This window comes from Engystomops pustulosus, chromosome 6 (assembly GCF_040894005.1).
Source record: "Engystomops pustulosus chromosome 6, aEngPut4.maternal, whole genome shotgun sequence".
NCBI lineage: Eukaryota > Metazoa > Chordata > Amphibia > Anura > Leptodactylidae > Engystomops > Engystomops pustulosus.
In genome coordinates this window covers 17,685,848-17,707,734 of record NC_092416.1, presented here as the reverse complement: position 1 = coordinate 17,707,734, position 21,887 = coordinate 17,685,848, and the positions used below count along the sequence as shown (strand labels likewise).

Genomic DNA, 21,887 nt, shown 5'->3' with positions numbered 1-21,887 from the left:
GTGCATACCGAACAGTGTGTTGTTTGCCGGGTGCTCGGGTTCGGCATGTTGCGGATCGGGTTGACGGATTACTGGGAGGGGCTGGTGAGGAACCAGCGGTCATGGTCCACATTGGCACTAATGACAAAGTAACAGGTAGGTGGAAGGTCCTTAAAAATGATTTCAGAGATTTAGGCCATAAGCTCAGGGCAAGGACCTCAAAGGTAATTTTCTCAGAAATACTGCCTGTACCACGTGCCACACCAGAAAGGCAGCGGGAGATCAAGGAGGTAAATAAGTGGCTCAAAAGTTGGTGTAGGAAGGAGGGTTTTGGGTTCATGGAGAACTGGGCTGACTTTTCTGTCGGCTACAGGCTCTACAGTAGGGATGGGCTGCACCTCAATGGGGAGGGGGCCGCTGTTTTAGGGGAAAAAATGGCTAGAAGGTTGGAGGAGTGTTTAAACTAGAGACCTGGGGGGAGGGCAACTACACTTGTGCAGGGCAAATAGACGGTGTACATAGAGAGCTGGGAAGAGTCATAGTCCATGGGGGAGGAAGGGGGGCTGGAATGAGATTGGGGAATAAGGACAAAAGGAATACGGACAGGGAAAACCATATAAAGTGTATGTACACAAATGCCAGAAGCCTCACAAACAAAATGGAGGAACTGGAACTCTTCATGTTGGAGCGGAAATATGATATAGTGGGTATCAGCGAGACATGGCTGGACAGTAGCTATGACTGGGCTGTTACTATAGATGGTTATAGTCTTTTTAGAAAGGATCGTATAAATAAAAAAGGGGGAGGGGTTTGTTTATATGTGAATTCTTGCCTCAAGCCCGTCCTGCGAGATGACATCAGTAACGCAAATGTGGAGTCCCTATGGGTGGAGATAAGAGGGAAAAAGAATAATAAAATATTACTAGGGGTTTGTTATAAGGCTCCAAATATAATGGAGGCAGCAGAGGAAATGCTGATAAGTGAAATGGATGCGGCTTCAAAGCATGGTGAAGTACTTATCATGGGGGACTTCAATTACCCAGATATTGACTGGGGGCAGAAACCTGCAGGTCCTTCAAAGGTAGCAGGTTCTTGTCAACAACAAAAGACAATTATCTGTCGCAACTAGTCCTGGAGCCAACAAGAGGGGGGGCACTGCTGGACCTTATCCTTTCCAACAGACCTGATAGGGTATCAAAACTACAGGTTGGGGGGAACCTGGGGAATAGTGATCATAATATCATTGATTTTGTATTACGCTTTACTAAGCACGTTAGTGAATGGGCAACCAACACTCTAAACTTCAGGAGGGCAAATTTTCATCAACTAAGGGAAGACCTTAAAGGCATAGACTGGGATAATGCTCTCAAAGACAAAAGCCCCCCCAAAAAATGGGACTTTTTCTCATATATTCTGAAAAAGTCCTGTGAGAAACACATACCTTATGGGAAAAAGCATAAAAGGAACAAGAAAAACCCTATGTGGCTAACTAGTCTTGTAAGGAAAGCAATAAGCGAGAAAGATAAAGTGTTTAAGGTGCTAAAACGTGAAGGTAGCGATGAGGCATTACAGGATTATAGAGAGAAAAATAAATCCTGTAAAAAGCAGATAAAGGACGCAAAAATAGAGACTGAGAGAAATATTGCCATGGAGAGCAAAAATAATCCCAAATTATTTTTCAAGTATATAAATGATAAGAAACTAAAAACAGAGAGTGTGGGTCCCCTTAGAAATAACATGGGGGTCAAGGTGGAAGGAGATGTGGAAAGGGCCAATCTACTGAATGTCGCCTTCTCAACTGTCTTTACCCAGGAAAATCCCCTGGTGGAAGGCACAATGAGGAATAATGTAAATTCTTTTTATAATGTCAACAGTTTAACCCAGGAAGAGGTACGGCGCCGCCTCGCAACCACTAAGATAGATAAATCACCTGGGCCAGATGGCATACACCCCCGGGTTCTGCATGAATTATGTACGGTGATAGACAGACCGTTATTTTTAATATTTGAAGATTCACTGAGGACTGGTTATGTTCCACAGGAATGGCGCATAGCAAATGTGGTACCAATATACAAAAAAGGATCAAATAGCGATCCTGGAAACTACAGACCCGTAAGTCTAACTGCTGTGGTGGGGAAAATATTTGAGGGGTTTATTAGAGATGCTATCCTGGAGTATCTCACTGTGCACAACCTTATAACCCAGCGTCAGCATGGGTTTATGAGAGATCGGTCCTGTCAGACTAATCTGATTGGTTTCTACGAGGAGGTAAGTTCAAGACTGGATCTGGGGGACGCTGTGGATGTTGTATATCTGGACTTTTCAAAGGCATTTGACACCGTGCCACATAAAAGGTTGGTATATAAAATGAGACTGCTGGGAATAGGAGAAAATCTGTGTATCTGGGTAAGTAATTGGCTTAGTGATAGAAAACAGAGGGTGGTCATTAATGGCACATTCTCAGATTGGGTTGATGTTACCAGTGGAGTGCCACAGGGGTCAGTATTGGGGCCACTTCTTTTTAATATTTTTATTAATGACCTTGTAGTGGGTTTACACAGTCAAGTTTCAATATTTGCAGATGATACTAAGCTGTGTAAAGTAATAAATACTGAGGTCGATAGTCTAGCATTACAGAGGGATTTGTGGAAGCTTGAGGGATGGGCAGAGAAATGGTTGATGAGGTTTAATGTAGATAAATGTAAAGTTATGCACTTGGGCCATGGAAACAAAAAGTATAATTATGTTCTAAACGGTCAATTACTTAGTAAAACTGAAGCTGAAAAGGACTTGGGCGTATTGGTGGATGATAAACTTAATTTTAGTGACCAGAGCCAGGCAGCTGCTGCTAAAGCAAATAAAATAATGGGATGTATCAAGAGAGGAATAGATTCTCATGATAAAGACATAGTTCTGCCCTTATACAAATCCCTGGTCAGACCACACATGGAATATTGTGTACAGTTTTGGGCACCAGTGTATAAAAAGGATATAGTAGAGCTGGAACGGGTGCAGAGGAGAGCAACCAGGATTATTAGGGGAATGGGGGGATTAGAAAACACTGACAGATTACAAAATTTGGGATTATTCAGTTTAGAAAAAAGACGACTGAGAGGAGACCTCATTACAATGTACAAATACCTGAACGGACAGTACAAGGATCTCTCCAAAGATCTTTTTATACCTCGGCCTGTGACCAGGACAAGGGGGCATCCTCTACGCCTAGAGGAGAGGCGATTCTACCATCACCATAGACAAAGGTTCTTTACTGTAAGAGCAGTGAGACTATGGAACTCTCTGCCGCAGGAGGTTGTTATGGCGGACTCTATGTACATGTTCAAGAGAGGCCTGGATGACTTTCTGGAGAGAAAAAATATCACGGGTTATGGGGATAAAACATTTATTTAATTCTTAAAGGTTGGACTTGATGGACTTGAGTCTCCTTCCGGCCTTATATACTATGATACTATGATACTATGATACAGCAGTAGAGCAGTGTATCCTCTGTATAGTACAGCAGCAGAGCAGTGCATCCCCTGTATAGTACAGCAGTAGAGCAGTGTATCCTCTGTATAGTACATCAGCAGAGCAGTGCATCCCCTCTATAGTACAGCAGCAGAGCAGTGTATGCCCTGTATAGTACAGCAGCAGAGCAGTGTATCCCCTGTATAGTACAGCAGCAGAGCAGTTTATCCCCCTGTATAGTACAGCAGCAGAGCAGTGTATCCCCTGTATAGTACAGCAGCAGAGCAGTGTATCCCCTGTATAGCACAGCAGCAGAGCGCATTAAACCCTGTATAATACAGCAGCAGAGCAGTGTATCCCCTCTATAGTACAGCAGCAGAGCAGTGCATCCCCTCTATAGTACAGCAGCAGAGCAGTGCATCCCCTCTATAGTACAGCAGCAGAGAAGTGCATCCCCTCTATAGTACAGCAGCAGAGCAGTGTATCCCCTGCATAGTACAGCAGCAGAGCAGTGTATCCCCTGTATAGTACAGCAGCAGAGCAGTTTATCCCCCTGTATAGTACAGCAGCAGAGCAGTGTATCCCCTGTATAGCACAGCAGCAGAGCGGATTAAACCCTGTATAATACAGCAGCAGAGCAGTGTATCCCCTGTATAGTACAGCAGCAGAGCAGTGTATCCCCTGTATAGTACAGCAGCAGAGCAGTGTATCCCCCTGTATAGTACAGCAGCAGAGCAGTGTATCCCCTGTATAGTACAGCAGCAGAGCAGTGTATCCCCTGTATAGTACAGCTGCAGAGCAGTGTATCCCCTGTATAATACAGCAGCAGAGCAGTGTATCCCCTGTATAGTACAGCAGCAGAACAGTGTATCCCCTGTATAGTACAGCAGCAGAGCAGTTTATCCCCCTGTATAGTACAGCAGCAGAGCAGTGTATCCCCTGTATAGTACAGCAGCAGAGCAGTGTATCCACTGTATAGTACAGCAGCAGAGCAGTGTATCCTCTGTAAAGTACAGCAGCAGAGCAGTGTATCCCCTGTATAGTACAGCAGCAGAGCAGTGTATCCCCTGTAAAGTACAGCAGCAGAGCAGTGTATCCCCTGTAAAGTACAGCAGCAGAGCAGTGTATCCCCTGTATAGTACAGCAGCAGAGCAGTGTATCCCCTGTATAGTACAGCAGCAGAGCAGTGTATCCCCTGTATAGTACAGCAGCAGGGCAGTGTATCCCCTGTATAGTACAGCAGCAGAGCAGTGTATCCCCTGTATAGTACAGCAGCAGAGCTTAGCCGGTGTTTACACTTTATGCAGCCTCTGTTTACAGTTCTCCTTCTATTTACAAATAATCTGCAAAGCAGCAGTTCAGAGCAGGGGAGAGGAGAAGTGTGGGCAGCTGCAGACAGGACAGAGAAGTGTCCCCCGTGTAGCAGGATGACCACACTAGTGTCTGAGGGGGAAACTGTGCAGAATTACAGGGTGGCAGCAGAATATCAGATCAGCACTGGGGGATCCCCTCCAGGAGAAGCCCCTGCTGAGGAGGTCACTTGGTGTTGGGGGTCACACACCTAGGTGCTGCTGTGGGGGTCATTCTCATGCTGGGGTGCGGGAGAAGCAGAGAGGAGCTTGTAGGAGGATCACATGTAAGAGCCCAAATCTAACATTGCGCCTAAACTGCGACTAAAGTAAAGTGCAGCCGCACGGACATGTCACAATTGATTAATAAGAGGCAGGAACGCAGCTCATCACAGACAGTTGTAGCTTGTGATAATTTAGGCACAAAAACGGAAATAGAGAAATACAACTGTGATAAGTCTGGACCAATATCGCCACCTGGTGCTCACATATATTGCTACATACCTTTATCATTTTACTTTACACTCCTTGAAAGTGTTTAAATATATACCTCAGATCTACAAGGAGATTTGTAAAAGCCACCAAGGTGGGTGCACAATGCGTCACTAATGGTCCCTGCGTTGCCCTTCTGCCATGAAGATGCGAGTACTTACGGCAATTGGCAATGTGCTGCTGTCAGGACCCAGCTTTCGTTAATCAGGACTCCTCCGCAGGCGTGCTGATCAAAGTAGTGGAGGCTGACCTGCCATGGCTTAGAGTGTGGTGCACATTCATAACCTCCAATAATCCGGTTGTAGGAGCGCCCATCCACTACGGTGATAAGAGATAAAAAGATAGGGGGTCATTTATATGGTTTTTTTTTTTTCCCACACCTGGGGCCACATGTATCACTGTTTTTTTTTTGTTGTTTTTGCGCCTTTTCATTCAGGCGCACCATTTTTGAGCCATTTTTGTGATTAAACGCTAAACTAGCCGCGCAGCAAAAATAACCAGCTTTCCCTCATCTATCCTACCAAGATGTTTTGTTGCGCCTAATGATATTCATCACTTGCGATTTTTCATTTAGGCGCAAAAACACTCCAGCCCGAAGGTGGCGTTAACTGAGAAGAAAGCACTGAGCCCCTTTGGAGAGCAGCTCATCCCCGGCAGCATAACTCAGCCAGACACGAGTACAGATAATACAGACATTACATACACTGCAGACACTAGTACATATAATACACACACTACATACACTGCAGACACTAGTACAGATAATACAGACATTACATACACTGCAGACACTAGAACAGATAATACAGACATTACATACACTGCAGACACTAGTACAGATAATACAGACACTACATACACTGCAGACACTAGTACAGATAATACAGACATTACATACACTGCAGACACTAGTACAGATAATACAGGCATTACATACACTGCAGACACTAGTACAGATAATACAGACATTACATACACTGCAGACACTAGTACAGATAATACAGACACTACATACACTGCAGACACTAGTACAGATAATACAGACATTACATACACTGCAGACACTAGTACAGATAATACACACACTACATACACTGCAGACACTAGTACAGATAATACAGACAGTACATACACTGCAGACACTAGTACAGATAATACAGACATTACATACACTGCAGACACTAGAACAGATAATACAGACATTACATACACTGCAGACACTAGTACAGATAATACAGACATTACATACACTGCAGACACTAGTACAGATAATACAGACATTACATACACTGCAGACACTAGTACAGATAATACAGACACTACATACACTGTAGACACCAGTACAGATAATACAGACATTACATACACTGCAGACACTAGTACAGATAATACAGACATTACATACACTGCAGACACTAGTACAGATAATACAGACATTACATACACTGCAGACACTAGTACAGATAATACAGACACTACATACACTCAGGGCCGCATCTGCCATGAGGCGGGATGAAAATTTCGCCTCAGGCGGCAGATGCGGAGCCCTGAGGCAGGCGGCGAAACAGCTGTAGGTGATTTGGGCACTCGCCCGAATCACCCACAAGCAGGGCGGACCTGTCGCTGCCTCGATTCCTCACAGTAGCGCTGATGGAGGACGCTGGCGGCATGACATCATCAAACGCCGCCTGTGTCCTCCATCAGCGCTACTGTGAGGAATCGAGGCAGCGGCAGGTCCGCACATGAACAGCAGCGCTGCTGGCAGGAGGAGGGGGAAGGCTGGCTCCCCGTGGGCTGATGAAGGAGAAGGGTCAGACGGGAAGCCTGTGCAGAGGCTTCACTGGCTGGTGGAGCAGCAGTCAGATGGAGAGTTATCACTTTGCTGCTGCTCCACCACAGCCGGGCAGCCAGAAAGGATCCTCCGCTGAGCTCTCTGCTCCTGCTGTAGAAGCTCCGATGAGCAAGCTCCGCCCACCAGCTCAGAGCTCCTGAACTTCATCAGCAGCTATGTGTGCTGCTGTGTGTAAGCTACAGGTATGTTGCTGGGTGTATGCTGGGTGTATGCTGGGTGTATGCTGGGTGTATGCTGTACATGTTGCTGTGCATGTTGCTGTGCATGTTGCTGTGTGTAAGCTACAGGTATGCTGCATATTGCTGTGTGTATGCTGCTGCCTGCTGTGTATGCTGTTTTGTATGTATGCTGTGTATAATGCTGTGTATATGCTGCTGTGTGTATGTTGCATGCATATTCTGTGTGCAACATCCCCCACCGGGGCCTAGCCTTTTCTTGGGGCCTGGAGTCAGCCGGGGCCCGCAGTACCTGAGTGGCTGGCGGTTGCGGCCTAAGCACGCTTGTGTCACGGTGCTTGGTATGGGGAACCGGAGGGCTGTCCTACACCCTGGCAGGTCTCCAGCAGGGTGGTGTTGGCAAGAAATGATGAGGGAGAGGCTGCTATAGCGGATCTCCCTGGGGCAACCCTTTGGTGTCTAGAGTATGAGTCTCTGTGTGGTGGACAGGGTGCCCGTGATGGTGACAGCCGGAGTAGCAGGGACCAGACGGAGGCAGAGGTTGAACAGAAACACTTACAGTTCTTTATTGGAACCGACAGGAACATCAGCAACGTGCCTTTAACAAGATGGTGGAGTACTGGAGAGGTACTTGGAGGAAGCCACAGGATGTAGATCACCAGCCTGGATGCACTGGCAGGCTGGGAGGTAGCTGTGTCCTAATAGGAAGCTTCAGCTTGTCCTGGATGTCTTCAGGTATCACCCTTGAAGGTAGGATGATACCCCTTTCCTCACTAACTAGCTATTAGCTCCACTTCAGGCAGGGGCTAGGCTCTTCCTGCTCTGGTCTGGTGTGCTAGCTGTACAGACTCCGAAGAGTCTGTACTGGAGAGACTCCAGTCTGCTTCTGAGCTACTGCTCAGCTAACTGCTCTCTAGAATATTCTTGGTCAGGGTTTTTATTATCTCCCCTTGGTCAGGTGCTGGCTGCTCCTCCAATTACCTCTCAGCTCACAGAGACAGGATGTAATACAGATCATTGGATAATAGACTTTTACATCATACTCAGATTAACTTCTGCCTTGCCAGGCAGGATTAACCACTGCAATGTCCCCTGTGTGATGTGGTGACATGCTATGGGGCTTATTCGCAAGCACTCCTTCGCCATTGCATCGGCGAGGGTGTTGCATACCCCCGGGGCAATTGAAAGAGCCGCCCTCGGCTCGACTACAGATGGTTTGGGGGCGCAGAGGTGGATACGGGCACTTCGGGGAAGTGCAGGCTATGTGAGGTGTAGGGACAAACCGCCCATGGTCCTGGAGACAGGCACCTGGGTTGGTGTCGGACTAAGACAAAACATGTAAGTGCTTGACAGTTGGTCGCTGACGCCATTAAACCAAACTGTACAGTAGGAAAGGTGTGGTGTCATGTACTGTAATCCACTCCTTGCACCAAGGCCTGTATATTTGTTATATCAACACTTCTTCCCTGGCGGCAATTATATAGTGTGTATATCTGCATTGCGTTAGCATATGCGACACGAGTACCTCCTGACTGGCATCCTTACCCATGTATGGGTGGCATCCAGGTGCTAACTCTGTAACACCCCCGGTCCCCTAAAGACCCGCAGTTTACGGACTACCCCCATGTGCAAACCTCGGTTTGAGGGATCAGGTAGTGGTCAGTGTTTTACAAAAAGACGGTCCGACACAGCCACACTACAACCTGTAAAGCCTATGAAAGGGTTAATGCAGACTACTGGCATATATTCTGACAGTGTGCAAACAGGTTAAGATCACATTGGCTTAGGAGCCCAATGGGTACACATCTTGAACGTTACAAACGTTACAGAGGTAGATAGGCTACTCAGGGTAGCACGGTAGCAAATGTCTCTTTTCCTGCAAAGAAAAGGCATGGAAGTGCAAACATAATGTCCGTACCTAAAAAGGAAGGCATTAAGTGCAAAATAATAATAAATAAAGTGGCAACTTTTCCTTGGTAGTATCTGGCAAAAGTCTCACAGAAGGTCTCTAATGACAAAGTCCATCTTCTGGGTACAGCCCTTGATGTGGGGAAAAGTGCACTGAGATGCAAAGGGTCTCCTCTAGTGTAGAGGGACAGAGTCCTTTGAAGAAATCTCTTGACTGAGATAAATAAGGGTAAGAGTCTCAGGAAAGTCTCTGGCTCTTTGGGGAAAGGACAGAAATAAATATACAATATGTACAGTACCTGAAGTGGGCTACAGCCCTTCAGGGGTTACTCAGTATCTTCTTCGGTGGTAAGTACTTCGGTGTCAGAAAAGCGTACCTGCCTCCTCCGTCTGTGTGACACCAGTTGGTACTCCTGCAGGTACGCAGGAGCTTTACCTTTTGTCTCCCTTTGAGACCTCCGAAGTTCCGGCTGGGAGAAGATAACAATCTCCTCATCGTCCTCCTCTGATTCAGGCGCTGGAGTCGGAGTCTCAGCTGGCTCTGATGCTTCAGGGGTTGCAGACAGTGGAGCCGGATCATCCTCCACAGGCAGCAGTATTGGAGACTGCGGTGGGGATGATGGTCTCTCCGAGGTACCTCTTACTGGAGTGGAAACAAAACAGAATTGAGGCACAGTCACAAGTTCCAAGAAACTGGGGGTAGGTGAACACAATGAGGTCTGTAAGTTGGGGGTCGAGGTGAGAGGTGTGGGCATAGGGGCAAAAGGACGAAGACATCTCTTCAGCCGGTTCCTATGTACCCGGAGTAGTGGACGGTCTCCTCTTGAAATCTCGTAGACTTCAGGGGAGAGACTGTCCCTAACTAGGTATGGCTCACGCTCCCAACGCCCATCTAGCTTACTGGTAGGATGGTTGTTGCGCAGCCACACTCGATCTCCTGGGGCAAAAGGCTCAGCACAGGCATTACGATCGAAGTCCCTTTTTTGTTTCTCCCGGGCCTCTTCCAACCGCAGATCCACAACTTCTCTGGCATCCGCCAGGCGCCTCTGGTGTTCGTGAACCCAGTCAGTCTGGGGGAGTAAAGACTGGGAATCAGGGGACTCCATGTCCCAGGTCATATCCGCAGGGAGATGGCCGTGTCTCCCGAACATCAGATAATACGGGGTGTACCCTGTGGAGCAATGAGTGGTATTGTTGTACAGGTACACTAATTCGGGCAACAGTTTTGGCCAGTCAGCCCTTTTTGCAGGGGTCAGAGTCCTCAGCATATTGATTAGAGTCTGATTCATCTTTTCACAAAGCCCGTTGCCTTGGGGATGATAGGCTGTGGTCCTCAGCTTCTTGCAGCCATATAGAGTGCACAGCTCCTGGAAGACTTGGGACTCAAATGCTGTTCCTTGGTCTGTAAGGATCTGGTCCGGACAGCCATAGGGGAGGATGAAGCTCTTCCACAGGGCCGCTGCGGTGGTCCTTGCAGACAGGTCTCTGACAGGTACTGCAACCACAAATTTGGTATAGTGGTCGATGATAGTAAGAGCATAACTGTGACCGGATCTGCTGGGCTCCAACTTCACGTGGTCCAATGCCAGGATCTCCAAGGGCCGTTGGCTCACAATGGGACGTAGAGGGGCCCTTTGATTGTGTCGCTCTCCTCGAGCGATGGCGCAGGCTGGGCATTCTCGACACCAGGCTTCAATGTCGGACTTCATGTTGACCCAGTAGAATCGCCTTCGGAGGGTGGCTTCAGTCTTCTGAGCGCCAAAGTGTCCGGACTGGTCATGGTACATTTCCAGTACTATTTTGGCATCCCTCCTGGGAATCACAATCTGGTACAGCCGGTCATAAGTGATAGGGTCCAGAGTTCTTCTCTTTAGCAGACCCTGGTGCATGCTCAGAGTCTTTCTCTGGCGCCACAATTGAGACAGTTCTCCATCAGCTCTTCTGCGCCGGATTCTTTCAGGCACTCGCCCACTAGAGAGATAGTCCATTACTTCTCCTATGGCATGGCTATCAGCCTGAAGACTCATCCAGAGGTCCTTTTCCGCAGGGGGCTCTGACTCTTCTTGAGGAGTAGCTGGCGCTGCCTCTGTCGGTAGGGAGTAAACTCTCTGGGCATCTTGACGCACAAACCGGGCATAGAACGCTGGCATCTCCACATCTTCCCACTGAGCATCCGTGGAGGGTCCCTCCCACTGGTCAGGGAGACGGGACAGAGCGTCGGCGTTGTCATTGGTCTTACCAGCCCGGTACTTGATGGTAAAGCTGAAATTGGCAAGTCTGGAGGCCCACCGTTGTTCCAGTGCTCCAAGACGTGCAGTGTTCAGATGCGCCAAAGGATTATTGTCTGTGAAGACAGTGAAAGATGATGCAGCTAGGTAGTCCTTGAACTTTTCGGTCACAGCCCAGACTAACGCCAGAAACTCCAACTTGAAGGAACTGTAGTTCTGGTCGTTTTGCTCCGGTTCTCGGAGGGAATGGCTGGCGTAGGCTATGACCCTTTCAGTTCCGTTTTGGAGCTGGGATAATACCGCCCCTAGGCCTTGCTTGCTGGCATCAGTGTATAGGGTGAAAGGCAGACTATAGTCTGGATATCCCAACACCGGGGGCTCAGTCAACCGTTGCTTGAGCATCTGGAAGGCAGCTTCTCGTTCGGCCGTCCACTCAATGGCTACTCGGGAACGTTGGCTCTCTTTTGGCAGGCCCCTTAGAAGCTCTTGCAAGGGAGCCGCCAGCTGGGCAAACTTCGGGATGAAACGCCTGTAATAACTGGCAAATCCCAGGAAGCTTTTGATGTCCCGTACGGTTGATGGGGTAGGCCAGTCGTAGACAGCTGCAATCTTCTCTGGATCTGGCTCAATTCCATGAGCGCTCACCACATGTCCCAGGTACTTGACGCTAGGTTGTAGCAGGTGGCACTTGGATGGCTTGACCTTCAACCCATGTTGGGTCAGGATTTGGAAGACTTCAGCCAGATGGTGGAGGTGGTCTTCATAAGTCTTGGAGTAGATGATGATGTCGTCCAAATATAGCAGGACGGTCTCAAAGTTGCGATGACCCAAACATCTCTCCATCAGCCGTTGAAATGTGCCTGGGGCGTTGCATAGCCCGAACGGCATGTTGTTGAACTCGAACAGGCCCATTGGGGTGGTGAAAGCCGTCTTCTCTCTGTCTTCTGGTGCCATGGCCACTTGCCAGTAGCCACTGGTCAGGTCCAGGGTAGAGAAGTAGGCAGCTGACCCTAGGGCTGCGAGGGACTCCTCGATTCGAGGCAGAGGATAGGCGTCCTTGTGGGTGATATTGTTGATCTTCCTATAGTCAACACAGAATCGAAGGGTTCCATCCTTCTTCTTCACAAGGACCAGCGGGGCAGCCCATGGGCTGTGACTCTCCCGGATAACGTTGGCTGTCTTCATCTCTTGTACCAGCTTTTTCACCTCTTGGTAGCGGGCTGGAGGTATGGGCCGGTATCGTTCCTTGATAGGAGGATGAGAGCCAGTAGGGATGGTGTGTTGGATCAGAGTAGTCTGCACAAAATCCAGTGGGTGTTTGCTGAAGGCCCGGTGGTGCTTCATAACGACATCCAGGACACCTTGTACTTGGTCTGCAGGAGTAAAATCGTTGTCTCCAATATTGAGCTCAAGCCACCAGGATTGCTCGGCAGGCTCACCTTCAGCACTTTGCTTCAGTTCCAACTGCTGGGAGGCAGACAGAGAGGTTTCCACCAAGTCTTCAGGATGGACGCTGAAGAGAGTGGCTACGGCTTGGTACTTTCTCAGATCCACTGGGGAGTCTCCCACATTTAGCAGTCGAATGGGTACTTGTCCTCGGGATACCGTGACTAGGCTCCTGGCGGCTAGAATGGGCAGGTCTTCATCAGCTGGTAGAGGTTCTACTATCGCCTGGTAGTCTTGACCTTGGACGCCCATGCAGGCTCGACACCATACTAACGTCTCAGTCCCAGGTTGAAGGCGGACAGGTTGGGGATCCTTGATCCGGGCTCTGCAGATTTCTCCATTAGGGCCAGCAAACTTCTGTTGCGCCGCTAGAACCTGCATAGTCTCCTGAATTACCTTCCGGGAACCGTTGGGCACTGTTGGCAGGGAGTCGTGGAGAGCCTTCAGCACTTCAGGGTAGCAGTTGCGGAGGACATTGGTACCCAGTACCAGGGAGAAGTTACCGTTTTCGGGCACACGTGTCACCACTACGCCCTGTCTGGTTAACTCAGTGTCTCCAATGGTTAGTGTGGGCTCCCAGTAGCCGCGGATGGGAACGGGTTTTCCGTTCGTAGCAATAATGTTCAAGTAAGCCTTGGGAGGCTGGACTAAGGATGCTTTTCCCCCGCATTTCTCGAAGGCAGCACTCCGGAGGGTGGTCACTTGAGAGCCGGTATCAATTAAGGCCGGTAGGGTAACTCCGTTGATGGTTACATGAACCATGGGGCGAGTCCCCACGAACCTGGGCATCCAGTTGGCATCTCGGGGACTTACAAGTTCTTCCCTTGGAGGTCGTCCCTTAGCTCCAAGGGTTTGTCGTTTAACTGACGACAATCATTCTCTTCATGCCCATACTTATGGCAGTAGCTGCACTGCTGGCGGGGTTTCTTCTGACTCCAGGTGCTTAACGACTTCGCTTCCTTTGGGCGCTGTTTAGTCGGAGATTCACGAGGAGTAGCTGACCGTACCGGGTTCTCTGGAGGTTTCCTCCTCATAGCGGAGACAGTTACTTCCAACTGGGTCAACCGATCGAGGATTTGATGCAGGGTGTCCGCCAGATTAGGGACCGGTCCTGATATGCCAGTAGCTTCCAGAGCCGCCGGAGTAGGTGATGCTGACTGCGTGGGATGGCAAGCGAGAGCAGATTCTTCCATTTCCACGGATTCAGGCTCTTGCTGCGGTCCAATAGGTGGTCGGTCTCCTAATATGTCAATGGCAATTTCCTTAAACTCAAGGAAAGAGGCCTGGGCATGTTGAGAAGAGATGATCTTTAGTTGACACCTTTGATTTCTATCAACAAGTCCATTAATAAATTGTTCCCTTAAGGTTTGATCAGAGGTTTTAGCGTCTTTGGGCTCAAGGCAGGTGATGGCCTTCCATGTCTCCTGTAGGGAGAGGGCAAAGTCTCGGAGGGACTCTTGGGGCTTCTGTCTTTTCCCGAAGAATTTCTGCTTCAACTCGGAGACGGTACACTTGTCAAAGGTGTTGCGTAGCCTATCAAGAATTTGGACCACATTCTGACACTGTTCTCGGGGCCAAGACTTGACTTCCCGGAGAGCGGGTCCTTTCAACTGCCCGATGAGGATGCCCACTTTCTGTTCCTCTGTGAACGGGAGCAAGGCGAAGGTGGCTAACAACTTGTCCCTGAATTCAGGGAGAGTATGTGATTCTCCCTCGTAGTAGGGTAACCAGGGGGCCCCCAGATAGTAGGGCATAGTCAGAGGCATCATGGTGGGAGTCCCAGGGACACTAGCTGTAGCAGGGCTGAAGGGACTCTCTGGAGGACTTAACATGCTCCGGTACCCTGAGGAGGGACCAGGGGACGGGACTTGCTCCAGTCCCGTAACTTCGTCCTGGGTGGACATGACTGGCCTAACTGAGGGAAGCCTGTAGGGTTACACAAAGTCCGTTGCTATGGGCGATGGCTAGAATGGGACGTGGGCACTTTAAGACACAGTCACTATTCCCTGGGAGGTGAGCCAATAACCTAGCGTCGGAAACAATCTCTACCCCCCTTTAACTTCCCCAGCGGTACTCACTCAGGATCAGCCGCGGTGACAGGACAGCTCCGGTACACGAAGGACTCCGTTCCCGATGTCCGGCAGGCAGCAGGGGCTCGGTGATGCTCAGCGGTGTTCTCCTCCAGTGGCAGGACACGTGCGCCGGAACTCCGGATGAGGCGCACGCTGCTGGCAGGCTTCAGGCGCGGCCTGCGCCGAAATCCAAGATGGCCGATTAACCCTCTTCGTTGCCGGCCGCACACGCTCCAGCTCCTCCTCCACGGTGCTTCGCGCCACTCGCGCAGGGGGCGGAGCCTAATGACGCCTCTGGAGTTACCGCCAGTCAAGATTTGGCGGGCTTGAAATACTTGCTGCGCCACACGCCTCTGAGGTAAAATGCTTCAGGCGCGGCAGCGCCGGATGTAGCAGAGCTGACACAGTTCTTGCAGGAATTAACCTCTTGAGTGCTGGAGCGGCACTCGACAGCACGTGGCAGCAGTATAACAGTTCAATGTGAAACACACAATCACTTGGGCCTAAACCCGGATGGCAGCAGGGTTAGGCAGCACAGTCTTTTTAATAAAGGAAAGTCTTTAATGCCGTAATAAGGCACAGAAGTATCAATCCTGTTCGTGACGCCACTTGCAACATCCCCCACCGGGGCCTAGCCCTTTGAGGAGAGGCCTGGTGACAGCCGGGGCCCGCGGTACCGGAGTGGCTGGCGGTGGCGGCCTAAGCATGCTATTGTCACGGTGCTTGGTACGGGGGAACCCGAGGGCTGTCCTACAGCCTGGCAGGTCTCCAGCAGGGTGGTGTTGGCAAGAAAAGATGAGGGAGAGGCTGCTATAGCGGATCTCCCTGGGGCAACCCCTTAATGTCCCGAGTGTGAGTCTCTGGGTGATGGACAGGGAGCCGGTGATGAAGGCAGCCGTATTAGCAGGGACCAGACGGAGACAGAAGTTGAAGAAAACAACTTACAGTTCTTTATTTGAACCGGCAGGAACCGCAGCAACGTGCCTTTAACAGGTAGATGGAGTGCTGAGATGTGAGTTGGAGGGAGCCTCAGGAGATAGTTCACCAGCCTGGATGTAGAGGGCAGGCTGGGAGGCAGCTGTGTCCTGGTAGGAAGCTTCAGCTTGTCCTGTAGGGCTTCAGGTATCACCTTTAAAGGTAAGATGATACCCCTTTTCCTCACTACACTAACTCTAGTCTAATGCTCCACTCTTCAGAGGCAGGGGCTAGGCTCTTCCTGCTCTGGTATGGGCTAGACTGAGATTACTCACTCACTCACTGCTCTAGGATTCTCCTACACTGGAATCTCTCTCTTGAGAGACTTCTCTCTAAATCCTCTCTCTTAGATCTCCAGAACATTCCTGGCCAGGGGGTTTTATTACCTCCCTTTGGTCAGGTGGTGGCTGCTCCTCCAATCACATCTCAGCTTACAAAGGACAGGATGTAACACAGATCATTGGACAATAGCATCTTGCATCATACAAAATACTTAACCTCTGCCTTGCCAGGCAGGATTCACCACTGCAATATCCCCTATGTCCTATCAGGACCATGTAGTGCGATGTGGGTACATGCAGGTGAGACGTATTCGCAAACACTCCCTCGCCATTGCATCGGCGAGGGTGTTGCATGTGTGTATGATGCTGCCTGCTGTGTGTGATGCTGTGTATGCTGCTGCCTACTGTATGTGATGCTGCATGTATATGCTGTGTGTATATGATGCTGTGTATGCTGCTTCCTCATGTTTGTGATGCTGTGTATGCTGCTGCCTGCTGTATGTGATGCTGTGTGTATGCTGCATGTATATGCTGTGTGTGTATGATGCTGTGTATGCTGCTGTCTGCTGTGTGTGTGTGATGCGGAGTGTATGCTGCGGCCTGCTGTATGTGATGCTGTGTGTATGCTGCATGTATATGCTGTGTGTGTATGATGCTGTGTATGCTGCATGTATATGCTGTGTGTGTATGATGCTGTGTATGCTGCTGTCTGCTGTGTGTGTATGACGCGGAGTGTATGCTGCGGCCTGCTGTATATGATGCTGCATGTATATGCTGTGTGTATGATGCTGTATCTGATGCTGTGTATGCTGCTGCCTGCTGTGTGTATGCTGCATGTATATTCAGTGTGTGTATGATGCTGTGTATGCTGCATGTATATGCTGTGTGTGTATGATGCTGTGTATGCTGCTGTCTGCTGTGTGTGTATGACGCGGAGTGTATGCTGCAGCCTGCTGTATATGATGCTGCATGTATATGCTGTGTGTATGATGTTGTATCTGATGCTGTGTGTATGCTGCATGTATATTCAGTGTGTGTATGATGCAGTGTGTATGCTGCTGCCTGCGGTATGTGATGCTGTGTATGGTCCTCCTGCTTACTTATTTTTGACCCCCTCAGTTACTCTTTTGACCCCTCCATCTACCACCTGCTGATGTACCAGCAAGATCCTCTGAAGAAAAATGGGTAAGTCATGATTCATTATAGGAGTAGTGGTTTATTTCATATATATGGCTGATGTATGTATAGATTAAAAATGTGTATTAATGTGGAATGTTAATGTAGTAAGTTGTATGTACATATATATATATGTACAGATAGAATGTTTTGCGTATTTATGTACTTTTAGTGTAAATACTATTTAATTTCTATTACTATTTAAATTAATTTAGTTTTGTATTGTTTTATTGCAAGAGACCGGGTTCTGGTTACCGATCGCATGCGTTTCCATAGAAACCTATACGTGATCGGGCCAAGACCCACCTCTGTACACTAGTGCTATGTTAGTAAACACAGCGCTAGTGTTAAGTTGCGTATGTACATTCAGTGGGCGGTATATAGAAGGAGATCAGGGCTAGGATTTTTTTTTTTTTTAAAGGGGGGGAGGGGGCAGCATTTCAGTTTTCGCCTCAGGCAGCAAAAAAGCTAGAATCGGCCCTGCATACACTGCAGACACTAGTACAGATAATACAGACATTAGATACACTGCAGACACTAGTACAGATAATACAGACACTACATACACTGCAGACACTAGTACAGATAATACACATACTACATACACTGCAGACACTAGTACAGATACTACAGACACTGCAGACACTAGTACAGACATTACATACACTGCAGACACCAGTACAGACATTATTACACTGCAGACACTAGTACAGACACTACATACTCTGCAGACACTAGTACAGATAATACAGACACTACATACACTGCAGACACTAGTACAGATAATACAGACACTACATACACTGCAGACACTAGTACAGATAATACAGACATTACATACACTGCAGACACTAGTACACATAATACAGACACTGCAGACACTAGTACAGATAATACAGACATTACAGATACAGCAGACACTAGTACAGATAATACAGACATTACATACACTGCAGACACTAGTACAGATAATACAGACATTACATACACTGCAGACACTAGTACAGATAATACAGACACTACATACACTGCAGACACTAGTACAGATAATACAGACACTACATACACTGCAGACACTAGTACAGATAATACAGACATTACATACACTGCAGACACTAGTACAGATAATACAGACATTACATACACTGCAGACACTAGTACAGATAATACAGATACTACATACACTGCAGACACTATTACAGATAATACAGACACTACATACACTGCAGACACTAGTACAGATAATACAGATACTACATACACTGCAGACACTAGTACAGATAATACAGACACTACATACACTGCAGACACTAGTACAGATAATACAGACACTACATACACTGCAGACACTAGTACAGATAATACAGACATTACATACACTGCAGACACCAGTACAGACATTATTACACTGCAGACACTAGTACAGACACTACATACTCTGCAGACACTAGTACAGATAATACAGACACTACATACACTGCAGACACTAGTACAGATAATACAGACATTACATACACTGCAGACACTAGTACAGATAATACAGACACTACATACACTGCAGACACTAGTACAGATAATACAGACACTACATACACTGCAGACACTAGTACAGACATTACATACACTGCAGACACCAGTACAGACATTATTACACTGCAGACACTAGTACAGACACTACATACTCTGCAGACACTAGTACAGATAATACAGACACTACATACACTGCAGACACTAGTACAGATAATACACATACTACATACACTGCAGACACTAGTACAGATAATACAGACATAACATACACTGCAGACACTAGTACAGATAATACACACACTACATACACTGCAGACACTAGTACAGATAATACAGACATTACATACACTGCAGACACTAGTACAGATAATACACACACATTACATACACTGCAGACACTAGTACAGATAATACAGACATTACATACACTGCAGACACTAGTACAGATAATACAGACATTACATACACTGCAGACACTAGTACAGATAATACAGACATTACATACACTGCAGACACTAGTACAGATAATACACACACATTACATACACTGCAGACAATAGTACAGATAATACAGACATTACATACACTGCAGACACTAGTACAGATAATACAGACATTACATACACTGCAGACACTAGTACACATAATACAGACACTGCAGACACTAGTACAGACACTAGTACAGATAATACATTTTATTGTTTTAAATCCGCCGGTTTTTCTGTATCCGTCAGGTTTTCGCTCGGCCACGCCCCCCGATTTCCGTCGCGTGCATGCATGCGCCACAATCCGATCGCGTGCGCCAAAATCCCGGGGCAATACAGGGAAAAGCGGCGCAAATCGGAAATATTCGGGTAACCCCCATTGTGGGTGCAAATCCCAATCCGGTCTTGACACTCCGGGCAATTAAACTCCAAATGAAAAATGAACAATGCGATAATATGAGAGGGCGCAAAAACAACAAAAAAATTAAGTGATACATCCGGGTCATATGTATACCGGTTTATGAGGGACATTTAGCTGTGATTTTCGAGCAATTGTAGGGACACCATCATACACCGGTGCACGTGGCACCAGCCTATGATTAATGTGCCGCTAAATATATAGATATATAGGAGATAGATATTATATCAATGATTAATATTAAATAGATTATAGATACATAATTGATAGATAGACAGATACAGTATATAATTGATTGATACAATCACCTTTGAAAAGGGTGACCCAAGATTCTAAAAAAAAAATGATGCTACTTTCTTTTTAAAACAGCGCCACAGGTGTCCTCAGGTTGTGAGTGGTATTACAGTTCAATCACGTTCATTTCAATAGAGTTGATCTGCAATACCAGAGATGTCCTCTAGACAGGTGTGGTGCTGTTTCCTGAATTGCATATATTGTACCCCCTGTTTAAGACATAGGAGATCCCTTGGGGAAGATTCATCTTGGTCTAATGCATGTTTTTTGGTTTAAAGACAATCGTATGAGTTACGCAAAAAAGTTGTGCCTAAAAAGTCTCCAAAAATTTGACAAAGAGCTGAGACTAAAAAGGCAAATGTGGTGCAAAGAAAAACTCCCTGGAGGCGCAAAAAACAGTTCAGGGGAGGGGGAAAAGATAAATGACCCCCTTGATGTTCCCGACTCACAGTCACGTGTATCGAATCGAGTTGCTGCTTCCACCCGTTCCTGGTGGATGTCCTAATTTTTTTCCACCATAAATTGCTTACAAAACAATTCTCCCAAAAATGGATGAAGTGTTACATGAGGTCCCACAATTACCTTCAAAAGTATTTTCCTAAAAATTCCTTTAAAAAATGAAAAGTTACGATTGGCCCCCAAGCCCTAAAACAAAAATTTCCAATAGGTTTCCTCTGGAATATTTGGGATTCTTTTAGCAGATTCCAATGCTTCTCCAGGAATGTGATATACTGAATGAAGGGGACCCACAATGGGCAGCGGTCTGCCCCCGTGGGGCTACATTGTATCCATGCAGCAATTGATTAGGGTCCCCACTAATGGCCTCAGGACACATAATGTGTATAGTTTGTAGCTAGGGCAGAGCAGGGGGACCCAAAATCTACTAAAGCCTTTGTGTATGTGACCAGTTGCACTCACCGAGGGTCCCCAGGAGAGCGGCCACCAGCAGCAGGTACATGGTGACGATCCTCAGGCTCAGGAACTTTCTGACTTCTGCCAGTCCTTCCTTCCACCAGAGATTAGGGTGTAAATTATTAACCCCGGTGACCCTCGTCTCGCTTCAGATTATAGTGGAATAAGCTTCCCCAGCTGCTTATACTGTGTATATATATATATCCGTCCGGGAATACGTCACTTATAGATCATGTGATACACCTGAAGGGCTCTGCTGGCGTCACTCCTCACCTCATTATTGTACTACAGAGATGGATTATTTACAGTAACTCATGACCTCCATGATACAACCCCCAATACTACCCCAATTCCTCCCACATTGGATTCCCCCATTTCCATAATTTGAAGGGCAACCCTGAGTGACCTCTCCATGGTACCTGGGCCCACATGACTTTAAAAATGGATATATTTTATTGGAATTGCAACTTTTCCAAATGCACTAGGGAAGTGTCCTCACACTGCTGTGCTCTGCCCTCACACTGCTGTGCTCTGTCCTCACACTGCTGTGCTCTGCCCTCACACTGCTGTGCTCTGCCCTCACACTGCTGTGCTCTGCCCTCACACTGCTGTGCTCCGTCCTCACACTGCTGTGCTCTGCCCTCACACTGCCGTGCTCTGCCCTCACACTGCCGTGCTCTGCCCTCACACTGCCGTGCTCTGTCCTCACACTGCCGTGCTCTGTCCTCAACAGCAGACAGTGCATGTACTATTGTGTACTGCATGTTGTTGATCACTGGCTTCTTTTTTCAGGATTGTAGTTTCTCCACGTGACCTGGGGTTGGGTCCTCACACTGCTGTTCTCATAGA

At 47.7% G+C, this 21,887-nt stretch overlaps 1 protein-coding gene across 1 annotated transcript in view; it reads right to left on the bottom strand.

Annotated features, from left to right (window-relative positions):
- The window catches only part of LOC140134616 (trypsin-like), a 31,014-nt gene extending 9,810 nt beyond the window's left edge, over positions 1 to 21,204 (bottom strand). The window contains exons 1-2 of the mRNA XM_072155062.1: positions 21,045 to 21,204; positions 5,447 to 5,603 (exon numbers count right to left, since the gene is read on the bottom strand). Coding sequence (XP_072011163.1) covers positions 5,447 to 5,603; positions 21,045 to 21,084 — 197 coding nt within the window. The 5' untranslated portion in view covers positions 21,085 to 21,204. The remainder of the gene's footprint in view (positions 1 to 5,446; positions 5,604 to 21,044) is intronic.
- Between the last annotated feature and the right edge of the window lie 683 nt (positions 21,205 to 21,887).